General features: G+C 52.9%; 1 protein-coding gene across 9 annotated transcripts; it reads left to right on the plus strand.

Moving 5' to 3' along the window:
* The first annotated feature begins 389 nt into the window (after positions 1-389).
* HPN (hepsin) lies at positions 390-27,079 on the plus strand. Of its 9 annotated transcripts, none has more exons than XM_015123547.2 (13): positions 391-1,378; positions 1,957-2,026; positions 9,293-9,394; positions 9,478-9,519; positions 19,754-19,883; positions 19,955-20,077; positions 20,208-20,248; positions 20,426-20,591; positions 20,705-20,895; positions 25,755-25,850; positions 26,044-26,186; positions 26,374-26,538; positions 26,755-27,079. In XM_015123547.2, the coding sequence occupies exons 2-13, from the start codon at positions 2,011-2,013 to the stop codon at positions 26,791-26,793; spliced, it is 1,254 nt and encodes a 417-aa protein (XP_014979033.1). In that variant the 5' UTR covers positions 391-1,378; positions 1,957-2,010; the 3' UTR covers positions 26,794-27,079. The 9 variants fall into 9 exon arrangements, with proteins under 9 accessions (XP_077838310.1, XP_014979033.1, XP_077838309.1 ...); XM_015123544.3 differs by having other exon boundaries at positions 744-1,378; positions 1,812-2,026; XM_077982181.1 differs by having other exon boundaries at positions 744-1,378; positions 1,974-2,026.
* Positions 27,080-27,564: the final 485 nt, after the last annotated feature.

The raw sequence follows: 27,564 nt of genomic DNA on the forward strand, positions 1-27,564 counted from the left end.
AGCCCGCTTTCCAGGGACCCTACCCGAGGGCCCACAGGTGAAGACACTAATGTCTGATCCGTGTCGGGGTTGGGGGAGCCATTCGCTCGGCGGGGACCATGAGGGGTGAGGGAGAGTAGAACGGAGCCAGGAAGCGAGGGGGTGCTGTGGAGGGAAGAGAATGGAGGCAGATGCTGGAGTGCAGGGGTGGCATGGGGTGTGCGGTGTGCCCAGCAGTGTGGGTCTCTGGAGAGGTGGGCGCTGGAGAGAAGGAGAGGGAAGGAGAGACAGGTATGGATGGAAAAGCAGAGGAAGCCAGGCTAAACCAGCGTGTCCCAGTGAGGGGCCCTGGGCTGAGTGGAGGAAATGGGTGCGGTGGAGATGGGTTTGGCTGGGCACAGCGGGCACGTGTGGGTAAGCGGGTGGGGCCGGTTTTGCGGGAGGCCTATCTGGAGCAAGCAGCCGAGGCTGACTGTGTCCGGCGTGTGGTTGAGCACGGGCAGGTGTCTGGCAGTGACCCTGCGCGTCTGGTGTTTACCTGGCCCTGGGTCTGACGTGGACCGCGCCTGGCTGCTGGCGGGACAGTGTGTTATCTGCCTGCGGACGCTTCCGGCCACTTGGCCTGGGCCTCTGCCCTTAGCGCTGTGTTTTCCGGGCCAAGCCCCCCATCCCCCCCTATCTAGTGCTAGGACTTTCTGGCTCCAGAGGTCACTGCGGCCGGGCGGAGGCTGCCAAAGCAAACCAGCCCCGTGACTTGTAGGAAGGCAGCGGGGGAGGGGCCGGGGGAGGATGAGCAGGGCAGGCGGGAGAGGCTGGGGCTGGGGTCGGGGCCCAGGAATTGAGCAGGGAAGTAGGCAGAGGTGCAGCAAGTGGCGGGCGCAGCCTGGACCTGGGGCTGGAGAGTGCAGACAGGCCGAGGGGGAAGGGGTCACCGGGTGGGGATGGAGTGGGCTTAGGGCAACTGGGGCCCTCCATCTGATCTCTTCTGGTCACACCCCCACCCTTCAGCCTGCACTTTCTCCCTAAACCCCCAGTCCTCAGCCAGGCGTGTCCCTGTTCCCACACCCCCGCAGACAGGCACACCTGGGTCCCCCTGGAAGTCCAAGGCGAGCCCCATAGCTGGGCCCGCCTGGTCCAGCCCCCGCAAGCACGGCCCCATCAGCTAGGTGGCCTCCAGCGCTGCCAATCGAATGGTCCGGCCCCTCCCCGCCCCTTCCCCCGCCCCTTGCCCAGCCCCCTCCTCCTCAGGTGAGGCAGCCTGGCCTAGCAGGCCCCACGCCACCGCTTCTGCCTCCAGGCCACCCGCTGCTGCGGGGCCACCATGCTCCTGCCCAGGCCTGGAGACTGACCCGACCCCGGAACCACCTCCAGGCTCCGCCCTCACCTGCCGGACCCCAGGGTAAGGACCAGGGCCCCCAGACTCACAGTTCCAGCCCTGAGGACAGGGGTTCCCTCATACCCCCACCCAGCCTAATGCCCACCTCCTAATGGAGGGGTTCCCGGGGACCTGAAGAGGGTGCACTGTGACGTCCCCCCAAGCACCTAGGTGTTCTGGCCTGCTCTTCCTTCAGACTCAGCGGTTGAACCCCAGTCCTTCCTCCCCAGACCCAGGAATTCCAGCCCTCAGGCCCCTCCTCCCTCATACTAAGGAGTCCTGGCCCCCAAATTCCTCCTTTCCCAGGACTTATGATTTCAGGTCCTCAGCTGTCTCCTCCCTCAAACCCGATCCTCAGTCCCCTGCTCCACTAGGCTTAGGCATGGGGGTCCCCAGCCCTGCAAATCCAGGCGTCCCCCCGCTGCTGGTCAGACACTGACCCCATCCTTGAACCCAGCCCAATCTGCGTCCGTGATCACGGCGTGCTCTGGCCAATGCCCAGTCCCTACAGCCTGCCTGGATGGACGCCTGGGACTGGGGGCGCCAGGACTGGGCTGGGCTGGGCTCCCCCAGGCCCTGCCTCCCCGTCCATCTCCTCACAGGTCCCACCCTGGCCCAGGAGGTCAGCCAGGGAATCATTAACAAGAGGCGGTGACATGGCGCAGAAGGAGGGTGAGTCCCCTTCCCTGAGCCCCAGCTTTGGTTCTGCCTGGCGCCCCGCCCTCTGTGCTCTCTTCTCTACCCTCTACTCTTCGGAGCCCCCTCTCTCTGGGCACCCCTCCCAGACGTATCCCCACCCCCTCTTAGTCCTCCTCCACCTGATTAACTATTAACTACATTTTCTGTGCAGCTGTGCCACCACCAGCCTCCCTTCTACCCTATATGACCTTCCTGGCATGCTGCCTCAGTTTCCCCTCATCCCCCAGTGATTTCTCAGCTAACCCTGGACTTGTCCTTTACTGGGGCTGAGGCGGGGAGGCTGTAGCTGTCATGGTTAAGGACACAGGTTTGGAGTCAAACACACAGGCTTGCATTTGAATTTGCTCTTGCCACCTTTTTTGCTGTGTGATCTTATGCAAGTGACATTATTCTCAGCGCTTTGGTCTCCCTCTGGGTCAAGCATGGATCCCAGTCCTCCCTCCATGAGGTTGCTGAGTGCATGAGACACACCAGGCACTGGCTGGGGCTCTGCATATAAGACACATGCCGTCAACCAGAGCTGTCATGACAGAGGTTGGCAGACTCAGAGTCCCAGAGACCCAGGACCCCCACCGATTCCAGACATTCCTCCACCTCCTGGCACTGTGGGCAAAAGAGCAGAGGGAGGACTTTGGACTGGGCCTGGATGGATGGAGAGGGGAGAGGCGGCAGATAAACCACCATAAGGATGACAGAGAGAGACTGCGTGATGGAGTTGCTGGCTCTTGGGAGGCTCCGGGCAGCCCCCAGCTAGCCTGGCTTCCTTTCTACCTCTCACACACGGGACCCAGCTGGAGGGGCGCATGGAGGGGCGGCCTGTTCTTTCCGCCTTCTCCTAGCTAGGGCTGACTCCCTCTCTTCTTCCTGCAACCAGGCTAGCTGGGCTCAGTCCCAGGCAGTAGCATTTTCTAGCTGTATGGCCCTGGGCAGGCGGCATGTTCTCTCTGGGCCTCCATTCTCTCATCTGTGAAACGGAGAGGGTGACAGTGCATGTCCGACAGTGTGGGGAGAGGCCTGAAATGCCAGGATGGGCAGGAAGCACTGAGCGCGTTGGCTGAAATGATTAGTTCAGATCTCTGGCCTCCTCGGGTCTCAGCAGAGCTGGCAATTCAGACCCCAAACCATTCAACTGCGGTCCAGAGGGCACCCAGGCTCCCAGTTACTCAGGAGAAGGCACTGCACCCCTAGCTGAGCAGGTGGATGACAGAGTCCAGCTCCTTGGGGACAACGTCTTTCCTGGAGCTGCCAGAAGGACAGCACCTGGGCTTGGGCCTATGGGTGAATGAGCCAGGGAAGAAAAGCAGAAAATGTCTGGATAGACAGAGACGGCCTGGGTACAAAGAGAAACAGACACAAAGTGGGCTCTGGTGCCTCCCCGGCAGCTCCTGGCTGGTCTCGGAGGGGAGTCCTGCTGTCAGGGCTGGGGATGTGGGAGTCAAACCTGGACACAGATGCTGAAGCGTTCCAATTCGGCACTTACTTGCCGGGTGACCCGGGTTTGGTGGCTGCCAGACTTTGGGCCTCCTTTTCTCATCTATAAACTGGGGGTGATGGCAACGGCGCCTTCCTCATGAACAGCTGCAAGGATTTAAGGATGCTGTGCAGGACTGGACGGGGTTAGGGCAGGGCGGTGTGTCCGTGTGTGGTTCTGAGATCCGTTGTGGCTGCAGTGGCTGCTGTTGGTGGTGTCACTGTTATTGCTGCTGGCCTCTGGGTGCTGCCTGGGAACTTGGAATTGGAGGAGGTGATATTGGAGTTGCAATTCCAAAGATGCCAGGCAGAGGGAAGAGCAAGGCTCTTGCTCTTCTGTGGGAAGCTGGGAGGTGACACAGCGCTGGTGTGCACATAGCCAGTTGTGGTAATTCTGGAGGTGAAGTTGGAAGTGGAGCTGGGTGGGAGAAGAGGTGTGCAAGCTGGACCAGGCAGGGGTGGGACTGCTTTGAGGAAGAGCCGGCCAATTCCTCGCAGTGCCAGGTCTCTCCACAAGGTGGCGCCAGTGGTTAGTCCCTGCTTCTCTTGTCTAACTTGTATTTCACAAGTTCTACTGTTTGGGTTGTTTTTGGAAGCTCTCTCTGGTGCCTGATAATGACCCACATGGTTGTCTGGGAATTGGGGTAAACATACTTCCAATTCTCTAAAAGCCATGCTTATACCCTAGTGGGGCTGGAAATGCCAGGCTGAGGGACTTAAGCTGTCCTGGGGGTACTAAGGAGTCACAGAGGGCTCTATAGGTAAAGAGGGGACAGGTTGGATTTGGTGTCTCAGTAGGTTCCCCAAACCTCCGTGTGGAGGGTGGGCTAGAAGGGAGATTGAGCCCACCAGTTGGATGGGGCTGGAGCAAGGTGGAGATGGAGGGAGAGAAGGAACCGGAAGAAGGAGAGTCACTCAGGAGGATTGGCAGGCTGTGGGGGGAGGGGAATGTTATGCAGACGAGGATGGTCCTAGGAGTGAGGGCCGGCCTCTGAGACAGGACCTGGGAGGAAGAATATACTTAGGGAGACATTGAGGTCATTCTGGGACCTGGTAGGAGCAAAGAGCCTAGGAGGTCCCAGGGAAAGGTATTAAAAAGGTATTTAAAGGACTGCAGGAACCCTGACCTGGGACCTGGAAGACCGTCTAGGGCTGGGGACAGAGGGGAAACTGAGTCCACAGAGGTGGATGAGACAGACTTAGGGGTAGGGAGCAGTAGGGGGAGGCTGCGGCCAGCCCTACAAACTCCACATTTTACTGAGTAGGTAGAGCGTGGGTGGAGGCAGAGACAGCAGCCTCAGAGACAGGAAGGAAAATCAGATGTACGTAGTGTCCCGGAAGTCCAAAGAGGAGATTCAGGAAGCTGCAGTCATGTAAGATGAGGCCCGAGACACACAGCCACCAGTTGAGTGGATTTTCAGAGCCAGAGAGCCAAAGGTGTCACGTGTGAGGGTCTTTGCAGCCAAATGGTGGAGGTGGAAGAACTGACCTGTGGCAAGACCCAAGGCAGCCAGAGGGGCCTGGAGAAAGCAGGGGCAGAGAGTCTCAGGGAGACATGGGGGTGGCGGAGGTCTGGCTTACCGAGGGAAATGGCCCTGCTGCTGGGATCAAATAATTGATGATGACATGTCGCCTGTCCCAGTAGAGACAGGCAGGGAGGAGGATGAGGATGCGTCCCACACCCTGGGCCAGATGAGGATGCTGCCTGTCCCTGTAGAGACATGCAGGGAGGATGCCTGTCATACTGGGGGAACTCCAGGATGCAGATGCTTCCTGTCCCACTGGAGACCCTGAAGTCCTCTGAACCACGCAGCATGGAAGGAGGTTCTTCCTCTCACCCTAGGAGACACATACATAGTGGCATTGCTTCCTGTCCCACCAGATGTGCCAAGGCCTCTAGGCTGCATTCTGCGTGGCCTAGAGCCCTGGCAGGCACAGCTGAAAACAAAGGAAGCAAGACCAGCCCCATGGCTGTGGGGAGGCAAGACCTCCCGCCGGAACCTGGAGAATGGTCCTGGGCAGAGTTGGGGGTGGCAGGCCTGAGAGCCCCTTGCAGGACAGGCAGGGGTCAGCCAGCAGTAGCTGGGCCGGTCTGGCCCACTGGGGCCTCTTTTGGGGAAGACAGTGTTCCCTCATGCCTTGATGGGAGCCACTGAGCTCTCAATTTTTTTTTTTTTGAGACAGAATCGCGCTCTGTTGCCCAGGCTACAGTACAGTGGTGCAATCTTGGTTCACTGCAACCTCCAACCTCCTGGGTTCAAGCGATTCTCCTGCCTCAGCTTCCCAAGTAGCTGGGACTACAGGTTCCTGCCACCACGCCCAGCTAATTTTTGTATTTTTAGTAGAGTCAGGGTTTCACCATGTTGGCCAGGCTGATCTCAAACTCCTGACCTCAAGTGATCCACCTGCCTCAGCCTCCCAAAGTGCTGGGATTACAGGCATGAGCCACCGTGCCCCACCTGAGCTCTCAAATTCTTTTTTTTTTTTTTTTGGAGATAGAGTCTCGCTCTGTCTCCCAGGCTGGAGTGCAGTGGCCCGATCTCGGCTCACTGCAACCTCCGCCTCCCGGATTCAAGCATTTCTCCTGCCTCAGCCTCTCAAGTAGCTGGGACTACAGGCGTCCATCACCATGCTCGGCTAATCTTTGTATTCCCAGCAGACATGGGGTTTCGCCATATTGGCCAGGCTGGTCTTGAACTCCTGACCTTGTGATCTGCCTACCTCAGCCTCCCAAAGTGCTGTGATTACAGGCGTGAGCCACTGCGCCCAGCTGAGCTCTCAAATTCTTAAGACACCCAGATAATGTCCACCCCGGGAAGGTCCTATACCACTCCCTGCTCTGTTCCGGGCACTGGCCTGGTGCCGTGCTCACCAGCCACACCACCATGGGCACAGATGGGAGAGCTGGGAGCTTCTGCTGCCCTGGGGGTGCTTTGAGGCTGCCAAGGGCAGTTGAGCCCAAGCCAGGCCCAGCTGAAGGCTTTCAGCAGCCTTTACTCTTTGGTCCTCTTATAATCCCTAGTGAAGCGGTTGGCTTTTAATCTCCAGGACCTCTTTGCGCTGGGAATAAAATCCCTTTTCCTGTGCCACCAGGCCTCCCCAGCTGGCCCCAGCCTTGGTTCCCACTACCTTCCCCAAGCTCCGGCCATCTGGTCGTCTCGATGGCCTCTCCAGCCTCTGACATAACAGAGCCTGCTTATTCTTGCCTCAAGGCCTTTGCCTGTGCTGTTCCCTCTGCCCACAGTGCCCTTCCTTGCGGTCTGTGCATGGCTGGCACCTCACCTTTCAGAGCTTAGCTCAGAAGTCTCTTCTAGGGGAGGCCCTCTGATCCCTGATCCCCCTGCAGCAGCCCATTTGCTGCCCCCAGCCTGCACGGTTTTCCTCACAGCCTCTGCCACAATCTGGAAATTATCGGGTTCATTTACTTGTTTCCTTGTTAATGTCTCCCACTCCCCACCCACACGCATGAGAATGTGAACCCCTGAGAGCCGTAACCTTATCTGTCTTCTTTGGGTTATGTTCCCGGAACCTAGAAAGGTGCCAGGCACACAGCGGATGCTCAGTAGGATGGTAAACAAATAAAGCTCCATTAGGCTGATGAAAAAACTGAGGGTCAGGCGTGGTGGCTCACACCTGCAATCTCAACACTTTGTTTGGGAGGCTGAGGCAAGCAGATAGCTTGAGTCTAGGAGTTCATGACCAGCCTGGCCAACATGGCAAACCCCGTCTCTACAAAAAATACAATAATTAGCCGGATGTGATGGTGTGCGCCTATAATCCCAGCTACTCAGGAGACTGACAGGTGGGAGAATTACCTGAGCCCGAGAGCTTGGGACTGCAGCGTGCCATGATCACGCCACTGCACTCCAGCCTGTGCAGCACAGTGAGACCCTGTCTCCAAAAAAAAAAGAAAGAAAAAGAAAAAAAAGAAAAGAAAAAACTGGCCGGGCGCGGTGGCTCAAGCCTGTAATCCCAGCACTTTGGGAGGCCGAGACGGGCGGATCACGAGGTCAGGAGATCGAGACCATCCTGGCTAACACGGTGAAACCCCGTCTCTACTAAAAAATACAAAAAAAAAATTAGCCGGGCGAGGTGGCGGGCGCCTGTAGTCCCGGCTACTCGGGAGGCTGAGGCAGGAGAATGGCGGGAACCCGGGAGGCGGAGCTTGCAGTGAGCTGAGATCCGGCCACAGCACTCCAGCCTGGGTGACAGAGCGAGACTCCGTCTCAAAAAAAAAAAGAAAAAAAAAAAAGAAAAAAAGAAAAGAAAAAACTGGCCAGGCGCGGTGGCTCAAGCCTGTAATCCCAGCACTTTGGGAGGCCGAGACGGGCGGATCATGAGGTCAGGAGATCGAGACCATCCTGGCTAACACAGTGAAACCCCGTTTCTACTAAAAAAATACAAAAAAATAGCCGGGCGAGGTGGCGGGTGCCTGTAGTCCCAGCTACTCAGGAGGCTGAGGCAGGAGAATGGCGCAAACCCAGGAGGCGGAGCTTGCAGTGAGCTGAGATCCAGCCACTGCACTCCAGCCTGGGCGACACAGCGAGACTCCGTCTCAAAAAAAAAAAAAGAAAAGAAAAAAAGAAAAAACTGAGGCTGAGGCTCAGAGAGGGGAGGGGAGTCGCTCAGGCCCACACAGCTCTAATGATTTATAAAGCATTTATAAAGCACTTGCTGTGTGCCAGGCACTTCCGCACAGTGACAGACTGGATGGCTTCGTGGCTGTACACAGGGGACCTGGCATCAAACCTGCTCAGGGTTCAGGACGCTGTTCTGCCTCTTCCAGGCTGTCACCGCGGGCACGTGACCCCCCTCCTCTGAGCTATCTGAAAGAACAGGAATCATAGCTGTGGGATTGAAATAAGGACTAAATGAGCTGATGTATTTAGAGCAGTGCTTAGCACCTAGGAGGTATCTATACAATTTGGGCTATTATTCTTCTTCTTGAAAATAACTTTAAATTATTATTTTTACAAGTAGGTGCTCAGTGGATGCCCATTTAATAGATAAGAAAGTTGAGGCTCAAAGATAGGATGGCACCTGCCTTGCATCCCAGCTAGGAAGGGGTGGGGTCAATATTTTTAAATGGGGCTGGCCAGGTGCAGTGGCTCACTCCTGTAGTCTCAGCACTTTGGGAGGCTGAGGAAGGAAGATCGCTTCGGCACAGGAGTTTGAGACCAGCCTGGACAACATAGCAAGACCACGTCTCTAAAAAATAGACACATAAAATCAAATGAGGCTGGCAGATTTTCAAGTGGAGGGGCAAATTTGATCTTGCAACTGGGTACCGTGAGAGAGGTCTGATTCAGGGGGTATCTAGGGGCAAAGTATCTAGAACAGCAGATACAACTGAGGCAGCAAGGAAATGCCAGCGGCAGGAAAGAGAGCTACCAAGAGGGCAAAGGTTGGGAGTCACAGTCCCAAGAAGAGACGACCCAAAGCAAAGACAGAAATACAAAAGCACAGTGTCACTGGGGAGGAGACATTCCCTAAGTGCCAGTAAGCGCAGGGCGGAGGCAGAGACGGTGGCAGGTGGCCCGGCCATGCCCGCCTCCCAGCTGGAACCCTGGGGGAGCTGGGCACCTGGTTGTTCACGTGGCAGGGGAGGGACAGCCCTGTCAACTGCCGGCCTCGGGAAACTGGGCCCAGGGAGGGCAAGCTTGGGCATAGTAAGTTAGCCCTGGGGGCAGGGCAGAGCTGGCCTCATGCCCAGACCCTGCTGCAATGAGGACAGGCCTGGCTGTGGCCCCAGCATGGTGTCTGTTGCAGGTGGCCGGACTGTGCCATGCTGCTCCGGACCCAAGGTGGCAGCTCTCACTGCAGGGACCCTGCTACTTCTGACAGCCATCGGGGCGGCATCCTGGGCCATTGGTGAGAGTGGTTCCTGTGCTTCTGACCTCCCCTGGCCCCTGCAGACTCCAGCCTGCCTGCCCTCACCCCTCCCTTCTCTGCAGTGGCTGTTCTCCTCAGGAGTGACCAGGAGCCGCTCTACCCAGGTGAGTGGAGCAGGCTGGGACCCTCTGGGGGAGCCCTGGAGGACACCTGTATCTGGCGGGAGCTCAACAACGTATTTGTTGAATAAATGTACAAATGCATGCAGAAATGCGAATCATAATAGTGCATTTGTATCGAGTGCCTGCTATGTACCAGGCACTATTCTAAGCACCCACATGTCTAACCCAGACTTTTTCAGACACCAGTGTATTACTCATGAGTGCCTCATAAAATTAAATTAGTGAGTTGGAAAACCACTTTTTTTTTTTAAGTATGAAATAGATTAGATTACAGACTATCACAGTGCATCTCGCAGTAAGCAAAGGTTACGCTAATTTTTGTTTTGTTTTTGCATCCAAATACATGTAATCCCACTGCATCCCCACGCTGTGAGGGTGGGACTGTTATTCTCCCCATTTTACAGTTGGGGAAACTGAGGCTTCGAGCAATGTGATAGTCTGCCACAGACTACAGAGCTACGGGCTACATCAGGATGTAAAAATGTGTTTCTTACTGCAGGGCATGGTGAAAACATGTTGGGGAGGCATGGTATAAATTCAGTGGGCCCTTCGAACTCTCCTAGGAGGCAGGGTTTATTTAAAAAAAAAAAAAAAAAAAAAAAGTCTTGCTCTGTCACCCAGGCTGGAGTGCAATGGTGCAGTCTTGGCTCACTGCAACCTCCGCCTCCCAGGTTCTAGCGATTCTCCTGCCTCAGCCTCCCAAGTAGCTAGGAATGCAGGCATGTACCACCATGCCTGGCTAATTTTTGTATTTTTAGTAGAGACAGGGTTTCACCATGTTGGCCAGGCTGGTCTCAATCTCCTTACTTCAAGCAATCCACCTGCCTCAGCCTCCCAAAGTGCTGGGATTACAGGCGTGAGCCACTGCGCCTGTCCCTGGTAGTTGCTGTTATTAGTTCCATTTTACAGATGTGCAAAACGAGGACCAGAGAGGACATGCAGCTGGGGAATGAGGGGCCAGGAACAGATCTTAGACTTACCCACTGTAGGTGTGTAACGAATGTGTAATGCAGGCATGTGGAACGAATGGCCACACAAATAAATAGATAAAGAAACTAACTGTGGGATGAATGAATGAATATTCCCAAATGCCAACTTCAAGCTGCCGTTCCCTGATACAGGACAGCAGGAAAAAAGGGGAAGTTGGGTGGTGGGATATATTTTTCATGTCTATGAGCCTCATCTAATTCCATAAAGGATTCAGTTCACACGAAAATCAGAAATGAAAATCCAGACAAGGAAAGCCAACATCAACATTAATCATCATTACCAGCACTTGGCATTTGTATGCACCAGGCAAGGCCTTGGGATCTTATGGTATCAACTCATGAAGTCTTCACAACAGCCTGTTTTTGTTTTTTATTTTTGAGATAGGGTCTTGCTCTGTCGCCCAGGCTGGAGTGCAGTGGCATGATCTTAGCTTATTGTAACCTACATCTCCCAGGCTCCAGCAATTCTCCCACCTCAGCCTTCTGAGTAGCTGGGACTATAGGCTAATGCCACCATGCCCATCTAATATATATTTTCTAAATTATTATTATTTTTATCTTTTGAGCTGGAGTCTCACTCTGTCACCCAGGCAGGAGTGCTATGGCGCAATCTTGGCTCACTGCAATCTCCACCTCCCAGGTTCAAGCGATTCTCCTGCCTCAGCCTCCCGAGTAGTTGGGACTACAGGCACGTGCCACCATGCCCAGCTAATTTTTGTATTTTCAGTAGAGACAGGGTTTCACCATGTTGGCCAGGCTGGTCTCAAACTCCTGACCTCAGGTGATCCGCCCGTTTTGACCTCCCATCCACCCATCTCGGCCTCCCAAAGTGCTCGGACTACAGGCATGAGCCACTGCACCCAACCTCATTTAAAAAATTTTTTAGTAGAGATGGGATCTTGCTATGTTGCCCAGCCTGGTCTTGAACTCCCGAGCTCAAAGCAGTCCTCTCAGATTGGCCTCCCAAAGTGCAGGGATTACAGGTGCGCACCACCACAACCCATTTTCCTATGGGGACGCTGAGGCACAGAAAGGCTGAGTGACTTGCCCCAGGTCATGGAGCTAGTCAGTGTCAGGACTGGGATTTGAACCCAGGCAGCCTGCGTAGCAACTGTATATAATGTCTACACTTGATTACTTGTTAAAAAAAAAAAAGAACAGCTGAATTCATTGCCATAGTGAAGACTAACGTATGCCGGGCCCTGGCTGCAGCCTTTACCCAATAGGCCTATGAAGTTGGGGCTGTTAATGTCACAACATTTTGCATGTGGGGGAAATTGAGTCCCAGTGAAGCAAACTGACTTGCCCGAGACCACACATCAGATAAGAGACAGAGCGAAGAGATCATGCCCCTGCCAAAAGCTCCTCCATGACAACACGTGGCATTGAGATAAAATCCCAACCCATCACAGGCTCCAAGGCTCCTAGTGTGGGGGCCCCTCTCTACCCCCACCTCACACTGGCTTCGAGCACCCTCGGGGCCCAGTACCTCGCTCAAATGACGTGTTCACACAGAAGTCTCTACTCACCCACTTCTTTCTAGCTCACAGCTGGAGGCAGATTTCAGTTCTGCACAGTTCCTTCTGAGCTGTAGGGCCTCCCACCAGTCCCTACCCTCTCCCAGCCTCAGTTTCCTCATCTGTGAGATGGGGGTAAGAAGAATCAGTGAGAATAAGAGGAGATAAAAATCTGTGCAGTACTTGGGCGGGGCGCGGTGGCTCACACCTATAATCCCAGCACTTTGGGAGGCTGAGGCGGGCAGATCACCTGAGGTGAGGAGTTCGAGACCAGCCTGGCCAACATGGTGAAACCTCATCTCTACTAAAAACACAAAAATTAGCCGGGCATGGTGGTGGGCGCCTATAATCCCAGCTACTCAGGAGGCTGAGGCAGGAGAACTGTTTGAACCCGGGAGGCACAGGTTGCAGGTTGCAGTGAGCTGAGATCACGCCACTGCACTCCAGCCTAAGCAACAGAGTGAGACTGTCTCAACAACAACAACAAAAAGCCATGCAGTACTTGGCTCTTAACCAGCACAGTGGACATTGGCTTTTGTTTCTCACTCTTGAAATTCTTTCTTGAAATTTATTGAGCAAGATCTTCCTGATCTTCCAGACTCTGCGGCCTCTCACCCTATGGTGGTGTCCCTGCCACTCCGGTAAAACCCTCCTCACTCACTGTGAATTATTTACTCCTGGCGAACTCCAGGAGGGCAGGGACCTTTTGTGGTCAGACAGTGCCTGGCACATAGTAGGTGCTCAGGAAATCCTTGAGTTGTGAGTGCACCCAAAGCCAAAACACTGAGATGAACTAGAGAGTCATGGGCCTCCAGCTGGACGGGCGTGAGGTGAGCACTCATACCGGGCTCTGGCCGGCGCCACGCCCCCGCCCTGTAGTGGTACTTGGGTTTTTCAACAACTCAGGGAAATGATAAACCAACACAAACAAACAAAAGCAACCCCAAGCTTGTATCCCCACCTCGTTTTTTTTTTTTTTTTTTTTTTTTCCTGGGATTTTCACACTTCTAAATATATCCAACAACTTGGCAGGCACACCAGGTGACCCAGAACATCCTTTTTGTGTTGTCTGAAATGATAGGAACAAGAATAAAGAATTGAAAAGTGAGAAACAGTGGCAGAAAGTGTGACTTTAAAAATAGCCAGAGGGGACATTTGATGTTCTCTCCCCACACCCGTCTCCCCCAACACACATCTATAAAGTGATTCCCCCCGCCCAAAACCTCACACTTTCTGGAAATCACATTTCCAGAGCAGTTAGCAGTCATTTTAAAATAAGAATCCACCCCTCTCCCCGCCCCAGCTGGTGTTTCAAACTCCAAGCCTTGGCTTTGGAATTCATGGGGCGATGAGGACCCCCAAGCTGGAGGTGCCGGGCGTTCCCTGTCCCAACCCGAGAGCAAGAGTCCGCAATTAAGGCAGGCCAAGCCAGTTCGGGGGCTCACGCCTGTAATCCCAGCACTTTGGGAGGCTCAAATGGGCAGATCGCTTGAGGTCAGGAAACCAGCCTGACCAACATGGCAAAACCCCATCTCTACTTAAAATACAAAAATTAGCCAGGCGTGGTGGCTGGTGCCTGTAATCCCAGCTACTTGGGAGGCTGAGGTATGAGAATCGCTTGAACTTAGGAGGCAGAGGTTGCAGTGAGCTGAGATCCTGCCACTGCACTCTAGCCTGGGAGACAGAGCAAGACTCCATCTCAAAACAAACTTAAAATAGAATAAAATAAAACAAGAATCCAACCCCCTCCCCGCCCCAGTTGGTGTTTCAAACCCTGGGCCTTGACCTTGGAATTCATGGTGTGATGAGGACCCCACAGCCAGAGACGCCAGGTGTTCCCTGCCCCAACCCCAGAGCAGGAGGCCATAATTATGGCAGGCCAGCCAGGTGGCTTTTCAGTCCCAGCCATAGCTGAATACATTAGGCAGGGAGACATGCAAGGGTTTGTATGAGACCCACAGAAGGAAGAGGGAATATGCAGGTCTGGGTTCAAGTCCTGGTTTTGCTGGTTAGCCATGGCCCCTGGGCAACTTTATTCCTCTGAGGCTCAGTTTTCCCATCTGTAAGATGGGCATAGAAGTGGTCACTGTTGGCCGGGCATGGTGGCTCACACCTGTAATCCCAGCACTTTTGGAGGCCGAGGCAGGTGGATCACCTGAGGCCAGGAGTTCGAGACCAGCCTGGCCAACATGGTGAAACCCCATTTCTACTAAGAACACAAAAGTTAGCTGGGCGTGGTGGTGGGTGCCTGTAGTCCCAGCTACTTGGGAGGCTGAGGCAGGAGGATCGCTTGGACCCGGGAGGCAGAGGTTGCAGTGAGCCAAGATGGCGCCACTGCACTCCAGCCTGGGCAACAGAGTGAGATTATGTCTCAAAAAAAAAAAAAAATGGTTGTGGGATTGAAAGAGCCACTTGGATAGGATGCATAGCATGGGGCCAGCCCACTGACACCCCCAGTAAACATAGCCAGTGCTATAATTACTGTGCTGTTGTTTAACCCTCCAGAGGGGAAGTCTCTTGAGAAGCTGTCCAGGGCAATGTTAAAACTTGGGGTTTGAAGTCACTCAGACCTGATTTCGAATCCTCTCTCCCTGCTTCTCATGCACTTGGTGGTGGTGGGGAAGCCACTCCACCTCTCTAAGGTTCAGCTTCCCCATCTGGAAATGGGGGATGATCTTTGTGGCTCCTAGGGCGTGCGATGAGGCCTTGGTTGATGGTGGGGGCACACAGTAGGTCCTCAGCTGGGGACAGTTCTACTTGGAAGTCCTGCTTCTCCTTATCCTGACCTGTGGGGCTGTGGGAAGATCCCTCAGCTGGTGTGTAGCCTCACCAGGTTCCTTCTAAGAGGATGCAAAAGCAAGTTTTCATATGACTCAGTTTCCCAGAATGTGCTCTCAGAGCCCAGGCCAGGCGGGAGGCTCCTGAGAAAAGGACAAAAAGGCTGGGTGTGGTGGCTCCCACCTGTCATCCCAGTACTTTGGGAGGCCAAGGTGGGAGGATTGCTTGAGGCCAGGAGTTTGAGACCAGCCTGGATAATATAGCAATACCCTGTCTCTACAGAAAAAAATAAATTTAAAAGGTGTTTTTAGCTCAGGCTTTGCTGGATTCTAACCTGGCTATTGTCACTCAGCTCTATCCTAACATAAAAAAGTAAACAAATTAGCAGGGTGCAGTGGTATGCACCTGTGGTCCTAGCTACTTGGGAGGTTGAGGCAGGAGGATCGTTTGAGCCCAGGAGGTTGAGGCTGCAATGAGCTATGATCGTGCCACTGCACTGCAGCCTGGGTGATGCAGCAAGACCCTGTCTCAAAAAAGAAAAAAAAAAAACAAGATGGCGGGGAGAAGGAAAGGAAAGGACAAAGACGTTCACAGCTGATCTCTCCCCGAACCTGCTCCCTCTGTCCCCATCTCTGTCCGAGCCATCTTTTCAGGCTCAGACCAAACCCCTCGGTTACCCTCCCAGTTCCTCCAGCCACCCATGAATCAGATCTTGCAGGAAGCCCTCTCAGCTCCACCTACAGAACCTCTCCAGAATCTGAACTCTTCTTCCCCTCGACTGCCCCCACCTTGCTCCAGCCCCCTTCCCCTTCCTGCTGCCTGCTGGACATTCCAGAACCTCCTCCCTGGCCTCTCTGCTCCCATCCCTGCCCCCCAATCATATCCCACAAAGGGGATATTACTCGCTCACTTAACCGGCAATTCTGGAGGGTCTTAAAACCTGGCTGCCTCAAGGGGCTTTAAAACGTTATCAGACGGGGACCGGGTGTAGTGGCTCATGCTGCCGCCAGAGGGAGCTGGTGACCACCTGAGTCAGGTCAGGGCCCTCTCCTGGCTGCTCCTCACACCAGGTACCAGCAAAGCCCTGATATTGCTCTATTTCTAGCTCCCACCTCATCTCCCCCTCCCTGGCTCACTCTGCTCCGGCCTCCCGCTGTTCCTGGAGAACTCCCCCCAATCCCCCGCACCAGCCTTGGGATCTTTGCACCTGCAAGTCTATCTGTCTCCATGCTGATCTCACACACCTCCTGACACTTTCTCACCCCCTGCAGGTCTTTGTTCCTGCACCACCTTCCCAGGGACACTCTCCTTGCTGCGACTGAAAAGTGCAACCTCACCCCACCCCCCACACTGGCACTCTCCTCCCTCGGTGGCATTTTATTTTTCTCCGTGGCCCCTTCCTATCTTGTGACACACAATATATCCTACTTATTTGTCCCGTTCATGATCTGTCTCACCTACTGGGCTTTGAGTTCCACAGGGGTCAGGGTTTTTGTCTGATTTGTTCATTGCAGTGGTGATTTGTTCACTGCCTAAAATAGAGCTTGGCAGGTACAAAGTGTTTGATAAATAGAAATCAATATCCCAGGGGCTGTGACCTGACTTAGGTGTTAACAGGTTCCTCTGAGGTGTGTGGGGAGCAGACTGAGGGATTTCAGGGAACATCTGTTCTCACCACAAATTGCCCCCCAACCAGCCCCAGACATGAACAGTCTCCCGGGAGCTCCCTGTAGCCTTCTCGTATATTCCAGCCCTGCCTCATGTCACAATTTGTAATGATGTGTTTGGCTGGATGACATTTCTATGGCCATCTGTCTCCCTATCCCCCATAATGTGGTTTGCCAAAAGCAAAGCCCAGGGCTGTCTCGGTCATCTCTGTGTCTCCAGCATCACCCCTCACTGGGCATGGAGTATGTGTCCAGTTAACGCTTGCTGAGTGAATGAATACTCCATTCACTGCTTGGAGAATTATGCACGTTAGCATATTCAAGGCTCTGACAAGTCCTGCAGAAAAGAGCATTATTGTTTTCTTTCTTTCTCTCTTTCTTTCCTTCTTCTTTTCTTTCTGACTACAAGATATTGATTAGCAATCTGGCAATAGTCAAGATTGGCAATCTGGTGCATTAGTCAAGGGTCTTCAGCCTACAAAAGACAAAAAGAAAAAATAAACAGGCTAAAAACAAAAGGGGATATGATTAACTCACTTAACTGACAATCACATAGATTCTTCAAACCTGGCTGCATCAAGGGGCTTTAAAATGTTATCAGATGTGGCTCAAGCCTGTAATCCCAGCACTTTGGGAGGCCGAGACGGGCGGATCACGAGGTCAGGAGATCGAGACCATCCTGGCTAATATGGTGAAACCCTGTCTCTACTAAAAACACAAAAAACTAGCCGGGCGAGGTGGTGGGCGCCTGTAGTCCCAGCTACTCGGGAGGCTGAGGCAGGAGAATGGCGTAAACCCGGGAGGCGGAGCTTGCAGTGAGCTGAGATCCGGCCACTGCACTCCAGCCTGGGCAACAAAGCGAGACTCCGTCTCAAAAAAAAAAAAAAAAAAAAGTTATCAGATGGGGGCCAGGTGCGGTGGCTCACGCCTGTCATCCCAGCACTTTTTGGGAGGCCGAGACAGGCAGATCACTTGAGGTCAGGAGTTCGAGACCAGCCTGGCCAACACGGTGAAACCCCCGTCTCTACTAAAAATACAAAAAATTAGCCGGGTGTGGTGGCGCGTGTCTGTAGCCCCAGCTACTCAGGAGGGAGAATGGCTTGAATCTGGGAGGCGGAGGTTACAGTGACCCAAGATTGCACCACTGCATTCCAGCCTGGGTGACAGAGTGAGACTCTGTCTCCAAAAAAAAAAAAAAAATATTTATCAGATGGGGAATGAATTCCGATATTAAAAACTGATGTTTATGTATACTATATTATTAAAGTTATTTTTCATAAAATGTAGAAGGGTAAGTTTAAGAAATGAGAAGTATTTATACCAAAACTATTAAATATTATTTAATTTAAAGATGTAAATGTCTTGTTGGACAAAGAAATCAAAATTTCCATTAGACAGGAAAAATAAGTTCAAGAGGTATGTTGAACAACATGGTGATTATAGTTAATAACAATATATTATATACTTGAACATTGCTAAAAGAGAATTTAAGTGTTCTCACCACACACAAAGGGTAGTGCATGTGTTAATTAGCTTGATTTAGCCATTCCACAATGTATACTTATTTCATATCATCTTGTACACTATCAATCTATATAATTTTTGTCAATTAAAGTAAATACATACCTTAAGGCCGGGCGCAGTGGCTCATACCTGTAATCCCAGCACTTTGGGAGGCTGAGGCAGGCAGATCACCTGAGGTCAGGAGTTCGAGACTAGCCTGGCCAACTTGGTGAAACCCCCATCTCTACTTAAAATATAAAAAAATTAGCCAGGCATGGTGGTGCATGTCTGTAATCCCAGCTACTCAGGAGGCTGAGGCAGAAGAATCACTTGAGCCTAGGAGGCAGAGGTTGCAGTGAGCTGAGATTACACCATTGCACACCAGCCTGGACAACAGAGTGAGACTCTGTCTCAAAAAAATAAATAAATAAAAATAAAATAAATACATATATATACTTTTTTGAGATGGAGTCTCACTCCGTCGCCCAAACTGGAGTGCAGTGGCAAGATCTCAGCTCACTGCAACCTCTGCCGCTCGGGTTCAAGCTATTCTCCTGCCTCAGCCTCCTGAGTAGCTGCAATTACAGGCACCTGCCATCACGCCCAGCTAATTTTTGTAGTTTTAGTAGAGACGAGGTTTCACCATCTTGGCCAGGCTGGTCTTGAATTCCTGACCTGGTGATCCACCCATCTCGGCCTTCTAAATAAATACATATTTTAAAAGAGAAATCACTCTGGAAGGAGAGTTAATCTGTTGGATATAATAATAATAATAATACTCCATATAGCTATGGAAAAGTTCATATGAAGAAATCAGGCTACGACCTACAGACTAGCAACAAATTTGTTCTTCTATTTTCCATATGCTATCTGTGTACATATAAAGTGAGAGGTCTTTTTATATGAGTTAAGAGTGTGGCCAAAGACAAATGATAAACATACTAATAAACAGCTCCAGTTTCTCCACAAAAAATACAATAATAAAATAAAATGTTATCAGAAATCTCTTGGCTCTCCTCCATATTAGCTTACTTTCTCCCTCAAGAGAGTGAAGATGACCCGTAACAGATCCAGCCTTCTGTGCTGGATTCTCTTGGGAACTTGGTTAAATGTCTTTTTATCTTCCTGAATGTCCAAGTCACCTTCCAGACCTGCAGCTCCTGAGCAGCCAATTTGGGACTTCTAGGGGAAAGGGAAGTTCCCCTGGTTTGCCGAGGGGCTGGCCACAGCCCCAAGGCTGCTGTTCATTGGTCGGTCCTGAGTCCTTAGGTCTGGCAGAGTGCCATGGCGCTCTGTAATCCCACCTGTAATCTCAGCATTTTAGGAGGCTGAGGCAGGAGGATTGCTTGAGCCCAGGAGTTTGAGACCAGCCTGGGCAACATGACAAGACTCGTCTCTACAAAAAATATACAAAAATTAGCCAGGTGTGGTGGTGCACGCTTGTGGTCCCAGCTGCTCAGAAGGTTGAGGTGGGAGGATTTCTTGAGTCTGGGAGGTCAAGGCTACAGTGAGCCAAGATCATACCACTACACTCCAGCCTGGGCAACAGAGCGAGACCCTGTCTTTAAAAAAAAAAAAAAAAAGTCCTTGAGTCACGATTCCAGATGCAATCACGGATGTGGGGGCTGCAGCCCTCCAGTGGGCTGGGGTTCACGTCTACACCACATGGCCGTAGCACAGGCCAGGAGGGGCTCTGGCTGGAGAAGCACATGGGGAGCCTGGCTGTGGGACCCAGGCGGCCCCGGGCCCTGTCACCCTGCAGTGCAGGTCAGCTCTGCGGACGCTCGGCTCATGGTCTTTGACAAGACGGAAGGGACGTGGCGGCTGCTATGCTCCTCACGCTCCAACACCAGGGTAGCCGGACTCAGCTGCGAGGAGATGGGCTTCCTCAGGTACTGGGGGCCCTCAGAGGGGTGCGAGCCGGGAGGGGTGGGGGAGCAGGCCTAACCCCGGCCCTGCCCAGGGCACTGACCCACTCCGAGTTGGACGTGCGAACGGCGGGCGCCAACGGCACGTCAGGCTTCTTCTGTGTGGATGAGGGGAGGCTGCCACACACCCAGAGGCTGCTGGAGGTCATCTCCGTGTGGTGAGGAGGGCAGCGGGCAGGTGGGGCAACACCTCGGACCCCCAAGGCACTCCCTCTCCCCGTTTTCCTTCCACCTGTCTTAATTGGTCTATTTCCTTTTTTTCTGTGTCTCCAATCCCGTCTCTCCCAGTGACTGTCCCAGAGGCCGTTTCTTGGCCACCGTCTGCCAAGGTGAGACCCTAAAACTCAGAACCCTCTCCTTTAGACCCTCGGGGAGGCCACGTCCCCTCAGGCTCCCCAGGATGGGGCTGTGTCCTTTCAGACCCCCTAGGGCAGGGCCAAACCTGGGCTCTGGGGACCTGGGCTCCAGTCCCCTGTCGCCGCCCCCGGCTGACCCCTGTCCCACAGACTGTGGCCGCAGGAAGCTGCCCGTGGACCGCATCGTGGGAGGCCGGGACACCAGCTTGGGCCGGTGGCCCTGGCAAGTCAGCCTTCGCTATGATGGAGCACACCTCTGCGGGGGGTCCCTGCTCTCCGGGGACTGGGTGCTGACAGCTGCCCACTGCTTCCCGGAGTGAGTGCCCCCCATGGTGCTGATGAGGGGGAGGCAGAGGAGCGGAGAGACAGTGGGGAGGGGGGCGGATTGTGCCCAGGCAGGTGGCCACCCTCCACCCCTTTCCCTGGTAGGCGGAACCGGGTCCTGTCCCGATGGCGAGTGTTTGCCGGTGCCGTGGCCCAGGCCTCTCCCCACGGCCTGCAGCTGGGGGTGCAGGCTGTGGTCTACCACGGGGGCTATCTTCCCTTTCGGGACCCCAACAGCGAGGAGAACAGCAATGATATTGCCCTGGTCCACCTCTCCAGTCCCCTGCCCCTCACAGGTAAGTCTGAGGGGTAAGCCTTGGGACTTGGGGACCTGAGGCCAGGAGGACAGAGGAGGGGACCACGGGCACAGGGGAATCAACTTATGGTTCAGGCATCCCTGGCAATAAGGGGAATGATCTCGAGGGAGCACAAAGTGAGCCTTAACTATCAATGGTCAGTGCAGTCAATTTGGAAAACTTACCGGCATTTCCCCAAGAAGCAAACATGAAGTTACCATTGGACCCAACGCTTCCACTCCTAGCGTAGGAGATATATACCTAAGACAAATGAAAACTGCGTCTACACCAAAACTTGTACATCAATGTTCATAGCAGCATTATTCATAATAGCCCAAAGATGGAAACAGCCCAAGTGCGTTTCATCGGACAAATGCATAAAGAAAATGTGGTATATTGGCTGGGCATGGTGGCTCAAGCCTGTAATCCCAGCACTTTGGGAGGCCGAGTTGGGCGGATCATGAGGTCAGGAGTTTGAGACCAGCCTGGCCAACATGGTGAAATTCCATGTCTACTAAAAATACAAAAATTAGCCGGGCGTGGTGGCAGGTGTCTGTAATCCCAGCTACTCGGGAGGCTGAGGCAGGAGAATCACTTGAACCGGGGAGGTGGAGATTGCAGTGAGCCGAGATCGCACCACTGCACTCCAGCCTGGGTGGAGCAAGACTCCATCTCGAAAATAAATAAATAACAAAATAAATAAATAAATAACAAAAAAATAAAATGTGGTATATCCATACAACGGGCGAATATTGGACCATAGAAATGAATGAGGTACTGATTCATGCTACCACAAGGATGAACCTTGAGAACAGTGCTGAATGAGACAAGCCAGCCACAAAGGCCACGTACTATAGGATGCCACTTGTATGAAATGTCCAAGGCTGGGCATGGTGGCTCATGCCTGTAATCCCGGCACTTTGGCCAGCTGAGATGGGAGGATTGTTTGTGCTCAGGAGTTTAAGACCAGTCTGGGCAATATAGCAAGACCCCAACACTTTATAAAAATGAGCTGGCCGGGCGCGGTGGCTCACGCCTGTAATCCCAGCACTTTGGGAGACTGAGGCGGGCGGATCACGAGGTCAGGAGATCGAGACCATCCTGGCTAACATGGTGAAACCCCGTCTCTACTAAAAATACAAAAAATTAGCTGGACGCGGTGGTGGGCGCCTGTAGTTCCAGCTACTTGGGAGGCTGAGGCAGGAGAATGGCGTGAACCCGGGAGGCGGAGCTTGCAGTGAGCCGAGATTGCGCCACTGCACTCCAGCCTGGGCAACAGAGCGAGACTCTGTCTCAAAAAAAAAAAAAAAATGAGCTAGGTGAGGTGGCGCATACCTGTAGTTCCAGTTACTCAGGAGGCTAAGGCAGGAGGATCACTGGAGCCCAGGAGTTCCAGGCTGCAGTGAGCTAGGATTGTGCCACTGCACTCCAGCATGGGTAACAGAGCAAAACCCTGTCTGTTAAAAAGGAAAAAAAGAAAAAAAGAGAGAAAAATATCTAGAATAGGCACACCGGTAGAGATAGAAAGTTGATTGATGGTGGCAGGGTGGGAGGTGGGGATGGGAGATTGGGAGGTGACTGGTGAAGGACACAAGGTTTCTTGTCTGGGTGATGAAAGATTCTAAGTCGATCATGATGATGGTTGCACTTGTCTGTGACTATACAAAAAGTCAGTGACTTGGTTCCTTTGAAAGGAATTGCGTAATATGTGAATAATAGTTCAATGAAGCTGTTACCAAAAAACTAATAAAATAAGAAGAAAATTTGTTAAAAAATGAATGAATCAGAGTTAGAAAGTAAGTTAGGAGTCATTCCCTCTGCAATTCCCTGGAGTACTTCCTTGGTCTTACTGAGAAAGACTCACTTGGGTGCCAATGTGTCCTTAACACCTCTCCAACACGTACATCTTCCTTTTGGATTAAAAACAGGCCTTGGGCTTCAGATTTCAGCAGCCCACAGTGTAATAATAATAATAAAAATAGGCCGGGCATGTAATCCCAGGCCAAGGCAGGGGGATCGCTTGAGCTCAGGAGTTCAAGACTCGCCAGGGCAACATGGCAAAACCCTGTCTCTACAAACAATAAAAAAAATTAGCTGGCCATGGTGGTGCGTGCCTGTGGTCCCAGCTACTTGGGAGGCAGAGGCAGGAGAATCACCTGGTCACCCAGGAGATCAAGGCTGCAGTGAGCCATGATCACACTACTGCATTCTAGTCTGGGCAATAGAGCGAGACCCTGTCTCAAAACATAATAATAATGACGGTGATAATGATGATCATGAAGTAGTAATAGCGATCATGATGAGTGTACACAACACAGTAAAATAATCTGGTAAACATAGCAGTGAACACCAATGCTGGCACGCAGCCTCCTGTGTGCCAGGCACCGTTCAAAACATGTCCTGTGTATGGACTCACTTAGTTCTCACAGCAACCCCAGCACACCCTGGTAAGGGGGCGTTCTCTTTAGATCCTGTTTTACCACCTGGGAAAAGGTCCCAACCCAAAGAAGGCAAACAATGCCAGGAATTCATACAGCTGGTAAACGGAAAGATTTGCGTCCAGGTGGACTGGCACTGGAATCTGTGCTTGTGGCCCCCACGCTGTGGTGACGGAGAATCCGGCCATGCTGGGGTTGGCATTATGTTTATTTTTATGTTTATTTTCTTTTTCATGATCTGTGATACTGGTTTCCCATTGAAGGGAGTGATACATGCTTTTCTTTAAAACCAAACCCTGTCCTGACATAGTGGCTCACGCCTGTAATCGCAGCACTTTGGGAGGCTGAGGCAGGCAGATCACTTGAGGTCAGGAGTTCGAAGCCAGCCTGACCAACGTGGTGAAACCACATCTCTACTAAAAATACAAAAATTAGCCAGGCGTGGTGGCAGGGGCCTGCAATCCCAGCTACCCTGGAGGCTGAGGCAGGAGAATCACTTGAACCCGGGAGGTGGAGGTTGCAGTGAGCCAAGATTGTTGCCACACCCTTCTCAGACTTAGTGAAAAGAGTGAGGGAGTTAACCCTGAAGTAAGAACGTGTCTTTGAGGACACAGGTAGACAGGTGGAAGCCACTGGGGTTTCAGACACAGGGCCGAGGGGGTCACAGCATGGGCTTTGGGGTCAGATTCAGGTATTTGCCAACTGCGTGATTTTGGACACAGGGCTTCGCCTCACTGTGCCTCAGTTTCCCTTATCTGTAAAATAGACTTCCCAGGGTTATCGAGACAATTAAAAGGGTTAATATGAGTAAAGAGTTTAGAGGACTGCCGGCACATAGTGAACACTGGTAAATGTTAGCAGCAATTGCTACTGTTGTTAATACTTTTACTAGTTATATGAACACTTGCTGTTTGCCTGGCATGCTACTCAATGACTCACCAATTTCTCACTACAACTTCTGGGGATAAGTGATTATTATTTCCATTATACGTCTGAGAGCTGGAAGACTCAGGCAGGTGATGTCATCAGCAGGCTGTAGGCAACAGGCAGGGCTGCCAGGAACCCTTGCATAGGTTGTGCACAGCACAAGGACACCACATCTCAGGGGTGCCATTCTCTGTGTAGACCTGTGTATTTATTATTATGATCTTCTGACAGGTGGAAGTCAAATGTCTCAAGATAGGAGTCTCTTTCTTTTCTTTCCTTCTTTCCTTCTTTCTTTGACAGAGTCTTGCTCTGTTGCCCAGCCTGGAGTGCAGTGGTGCACTCTTGGCTCCCTTCAACCTCTGCCTCCCAGGTTCAAGCGATTCTCCTGCCTCAGCCTCCCGAGTAGCTGGGATTACAGGCACCTGCCACCTGTAATACCAATGCTTTGGGAGGCTGAGGCAGGAGGATTGCTAGAGCCCAGGAGGTCGAGGCTGCAGTGAGCCATGTTCCTGCCACTGCACTCTGGCCTGGGTGACACTGCAGGCTTAGAAATGAAAACAAGTGGCCAGACGTGGTGGCTCACACCTGTAATCCCAGCACTTTGGGAGGCCGAGGTGGGCAGATCACAAGGTCAGGAGATCGAGACCATCCTGGCTAACATGGTGAAACCCCATCTCTACTAAAAATACAAAAAAATTAGCCAGGCGTGGTGGCGGGCGCCTATAGTCCCAGCTTCTCTGGAGGCTGAGGCAGGAGAATCTCTTGAACCCGGGAGGCAGAGCTTGCCGTGAGCCGGGATCGCGCCATTGCACTCCAGCCTGGGCAACAGAGCGAGACTCTGTCTCAAAAAAAAAAAAAAAAAAAAAAAGAAAAAGAAAAGCTGTGTTAAAACAGACTTGTTATGAAACTTTGGACACACGACTTGGCCTCATTTTCCCCCTCTGTAAAATGGGATAATACAGACCTTACCTCTCTGGACTGATGGAAGATTAAAGAAAATGGTGCAGGAAGGCGCCTAGTATGCAATGAGTTCTCGGTAGATGGCAACTTCTGTTGTGGTTTTTTTGTTTGTTTGTGTGTTTGTTTTTGAGACAGAGTCTTGCTCTGTCGCCCAGGCTGGAGTGCAATGGCGCGATCTCGGCTCACTGCAACCTCCACCTTCTGGGTTCAGGTGATTCTCCTGCCTCAGCCTCCCAGGTAGCGGGGATTACAGGTGTGTGCCACCATGCCCGGCTAAGTTTTGTATTTTTAGTAGAGACGAGGTTTCGCCATGTTGGCCAGGCTGGTCTCAAACTCCTGACCTCAAGTGATCCTCCTGTCTCGGCCTCCCAAAGTGCTGGGATTACAGGCATGAGCCACCGTGCCTGGCCTATTGTGGTTATTTTAAAAGGACAGAGGGCAGGGTGTGTTAGGGGCCATGGTGGGAGCTAGACAGAGGTTTGTACCAGGTGGGGCAGCCCAGCGGGGGCTGGACCAGCATGGTCTCTCTCACAGAATACATCCAGCCTGTGTGCCTCCCAGCTGCTGGCCAGGCCCTGGTGGATGGCAAGATCTGTACCGTGACGGGCTGGGGCAACACGCAGTACTATGGTGAGTCCTGTCCTCTGCCTCTGATGCCACTGTTTGGGAGACTCTGAACTGGGCTGGGGATGGGCAGTGTGGCCGGTTGGATGAGTCTTGACCATGAGGAGTAGGGATGCTGAGGGGAATGGGGTGGGCACCAGGAGGGAAGGGGGATGTGTACACCCCCCAGCTCTGGCCAGCCTTGCCTGCACACCCCCAGGCCAACAGGCCGGGGTACTCCAGGAGGCTCGAGTCCCCATAATCAGCAATGATGTCTGCAATGGCGCTGACTTCTATGGAAACCAGATCAAGCCCAAGATGTTCTGTGCTGGCTACCCCGAGGGTGGCATTGATGCCTGCCAGGTGAGGGACTCTGTAGGGGCAGCCCCCTGGCTGCTGCCACCCCAGGGATGGAGACGCAGGGGAGTGGGTGGTTGGGCTCCCTATCTAAAAGCCTGAGGGCTCTGGGGCCACAGCCCATGGTCATCCCGAGGGGCGCCTCCTGTCCAACCACCTTGGCCCCTAGCCAGGCCTCCCTCTCCCCTCCCAGGGTGACAGCGGTGGTCCCTTTGTGTGTGAGGACAGCATCTCTCGGACGCCACGTTGGCGGCTGTGTGGCATTGTGAGCTGGGGCACTGGCTGTGCCCTGGCCCAGAAGCCAGGCGTCTACACCAAAGTCAGTGACTTCCGGGAGTGGATCTTCCAGGCCATAAAGGTGAAAGTTGGGCCCAGATGGGAACCAGGATGGGGATGTTTGGGCCTCTAATGGGGAAAGGGAGGCAGAGATTTGTTTTAGGAGACCTACGCTCAGGCCTAGAAGAGGGCCCCCCTCGGGAACAGATGGACTTTGAAGGGCTCCTGGGGAAGGGAGGCCAGTGGTGGGATATGGAAGCCTCTCAGACCTCGGGAGCCGCCAGCTGTCTTTCCCCAGACTCACTCCGAAGCCAGCGGCATGGTGACCCAGCTCTGACCGGTGGCTTCTCGCTGCGCAGCCTCCAGGGCCCGAGGTGATCTTGGTGGTGGGATCCACGCTGGGCCTAGGATGGGACATTTTTCTTCTTGGGCCCGGTCCACAGGTCCAAGGACACCCTCCCTCCAGGGTCCTTTCTTCCACAGTGGCGGGCCCACTCAGCCCCGAGACCACCCGACCTCACCCTCCTGACCCCCGTGTAAATATTGTTCTGCTGTCTGGGACTCCTCTCTAGGTGCCCCTGATGACGGGATGCTCTTTAAATAATAAAGATGGTTTTGATTAATGCGGCCTCCGAGCTTACAAATGTACACAGCAATGAGGACGTTTTGGCGGGAGGGAGAAGAATTAGGACCTGGCGCAAATCAGGCAGAGAGTGTGGGTCCCTCAGTTACCACTGATTTTAGATATAAGATTTTAGTTGGTTCACTTAACTGGAATTTTCCTGGAGCACATTGGCTTCAGGTACAGCTAGATCCAGCTGCTCTCTCAAATCTGCCTTACTCTGTGTTAGCTTCATTTCCAAGCAGCCTCTCCTACAATCAGCGAGGGAGATGGCCCCTTCCACACAAACTGTTTCCCAATCAATTCTGCAGAAAAAGTCCCAGGCAACAAAATTCTAGGCCCAGCTCCCATTGTACAGATTTGGGTCACGTGCTCATCCCTAGGCAAATCACTGTGCACCTGATGCACGGGGTAGGGGCGGAGCAGGGTGGAGTGGGAGGAGCTAGGCCTTCAAGAACCATGTGACCTGAGTGTGGGAATCCCAAA

This window comes from Macaca mulatta, chromosome 19, assembly GCF_049350105.2.
Source record: "Macaca mulatta isolate MMU2019108-1 chromosome 19, T2T-MMU8v2.0, whole genome shotgun sequence".
NCBI lineage: Eukaryota > Metazoa > Chordata > Mammalia > Primates > Cercopithecidae > Macaca > Macaca mulatta.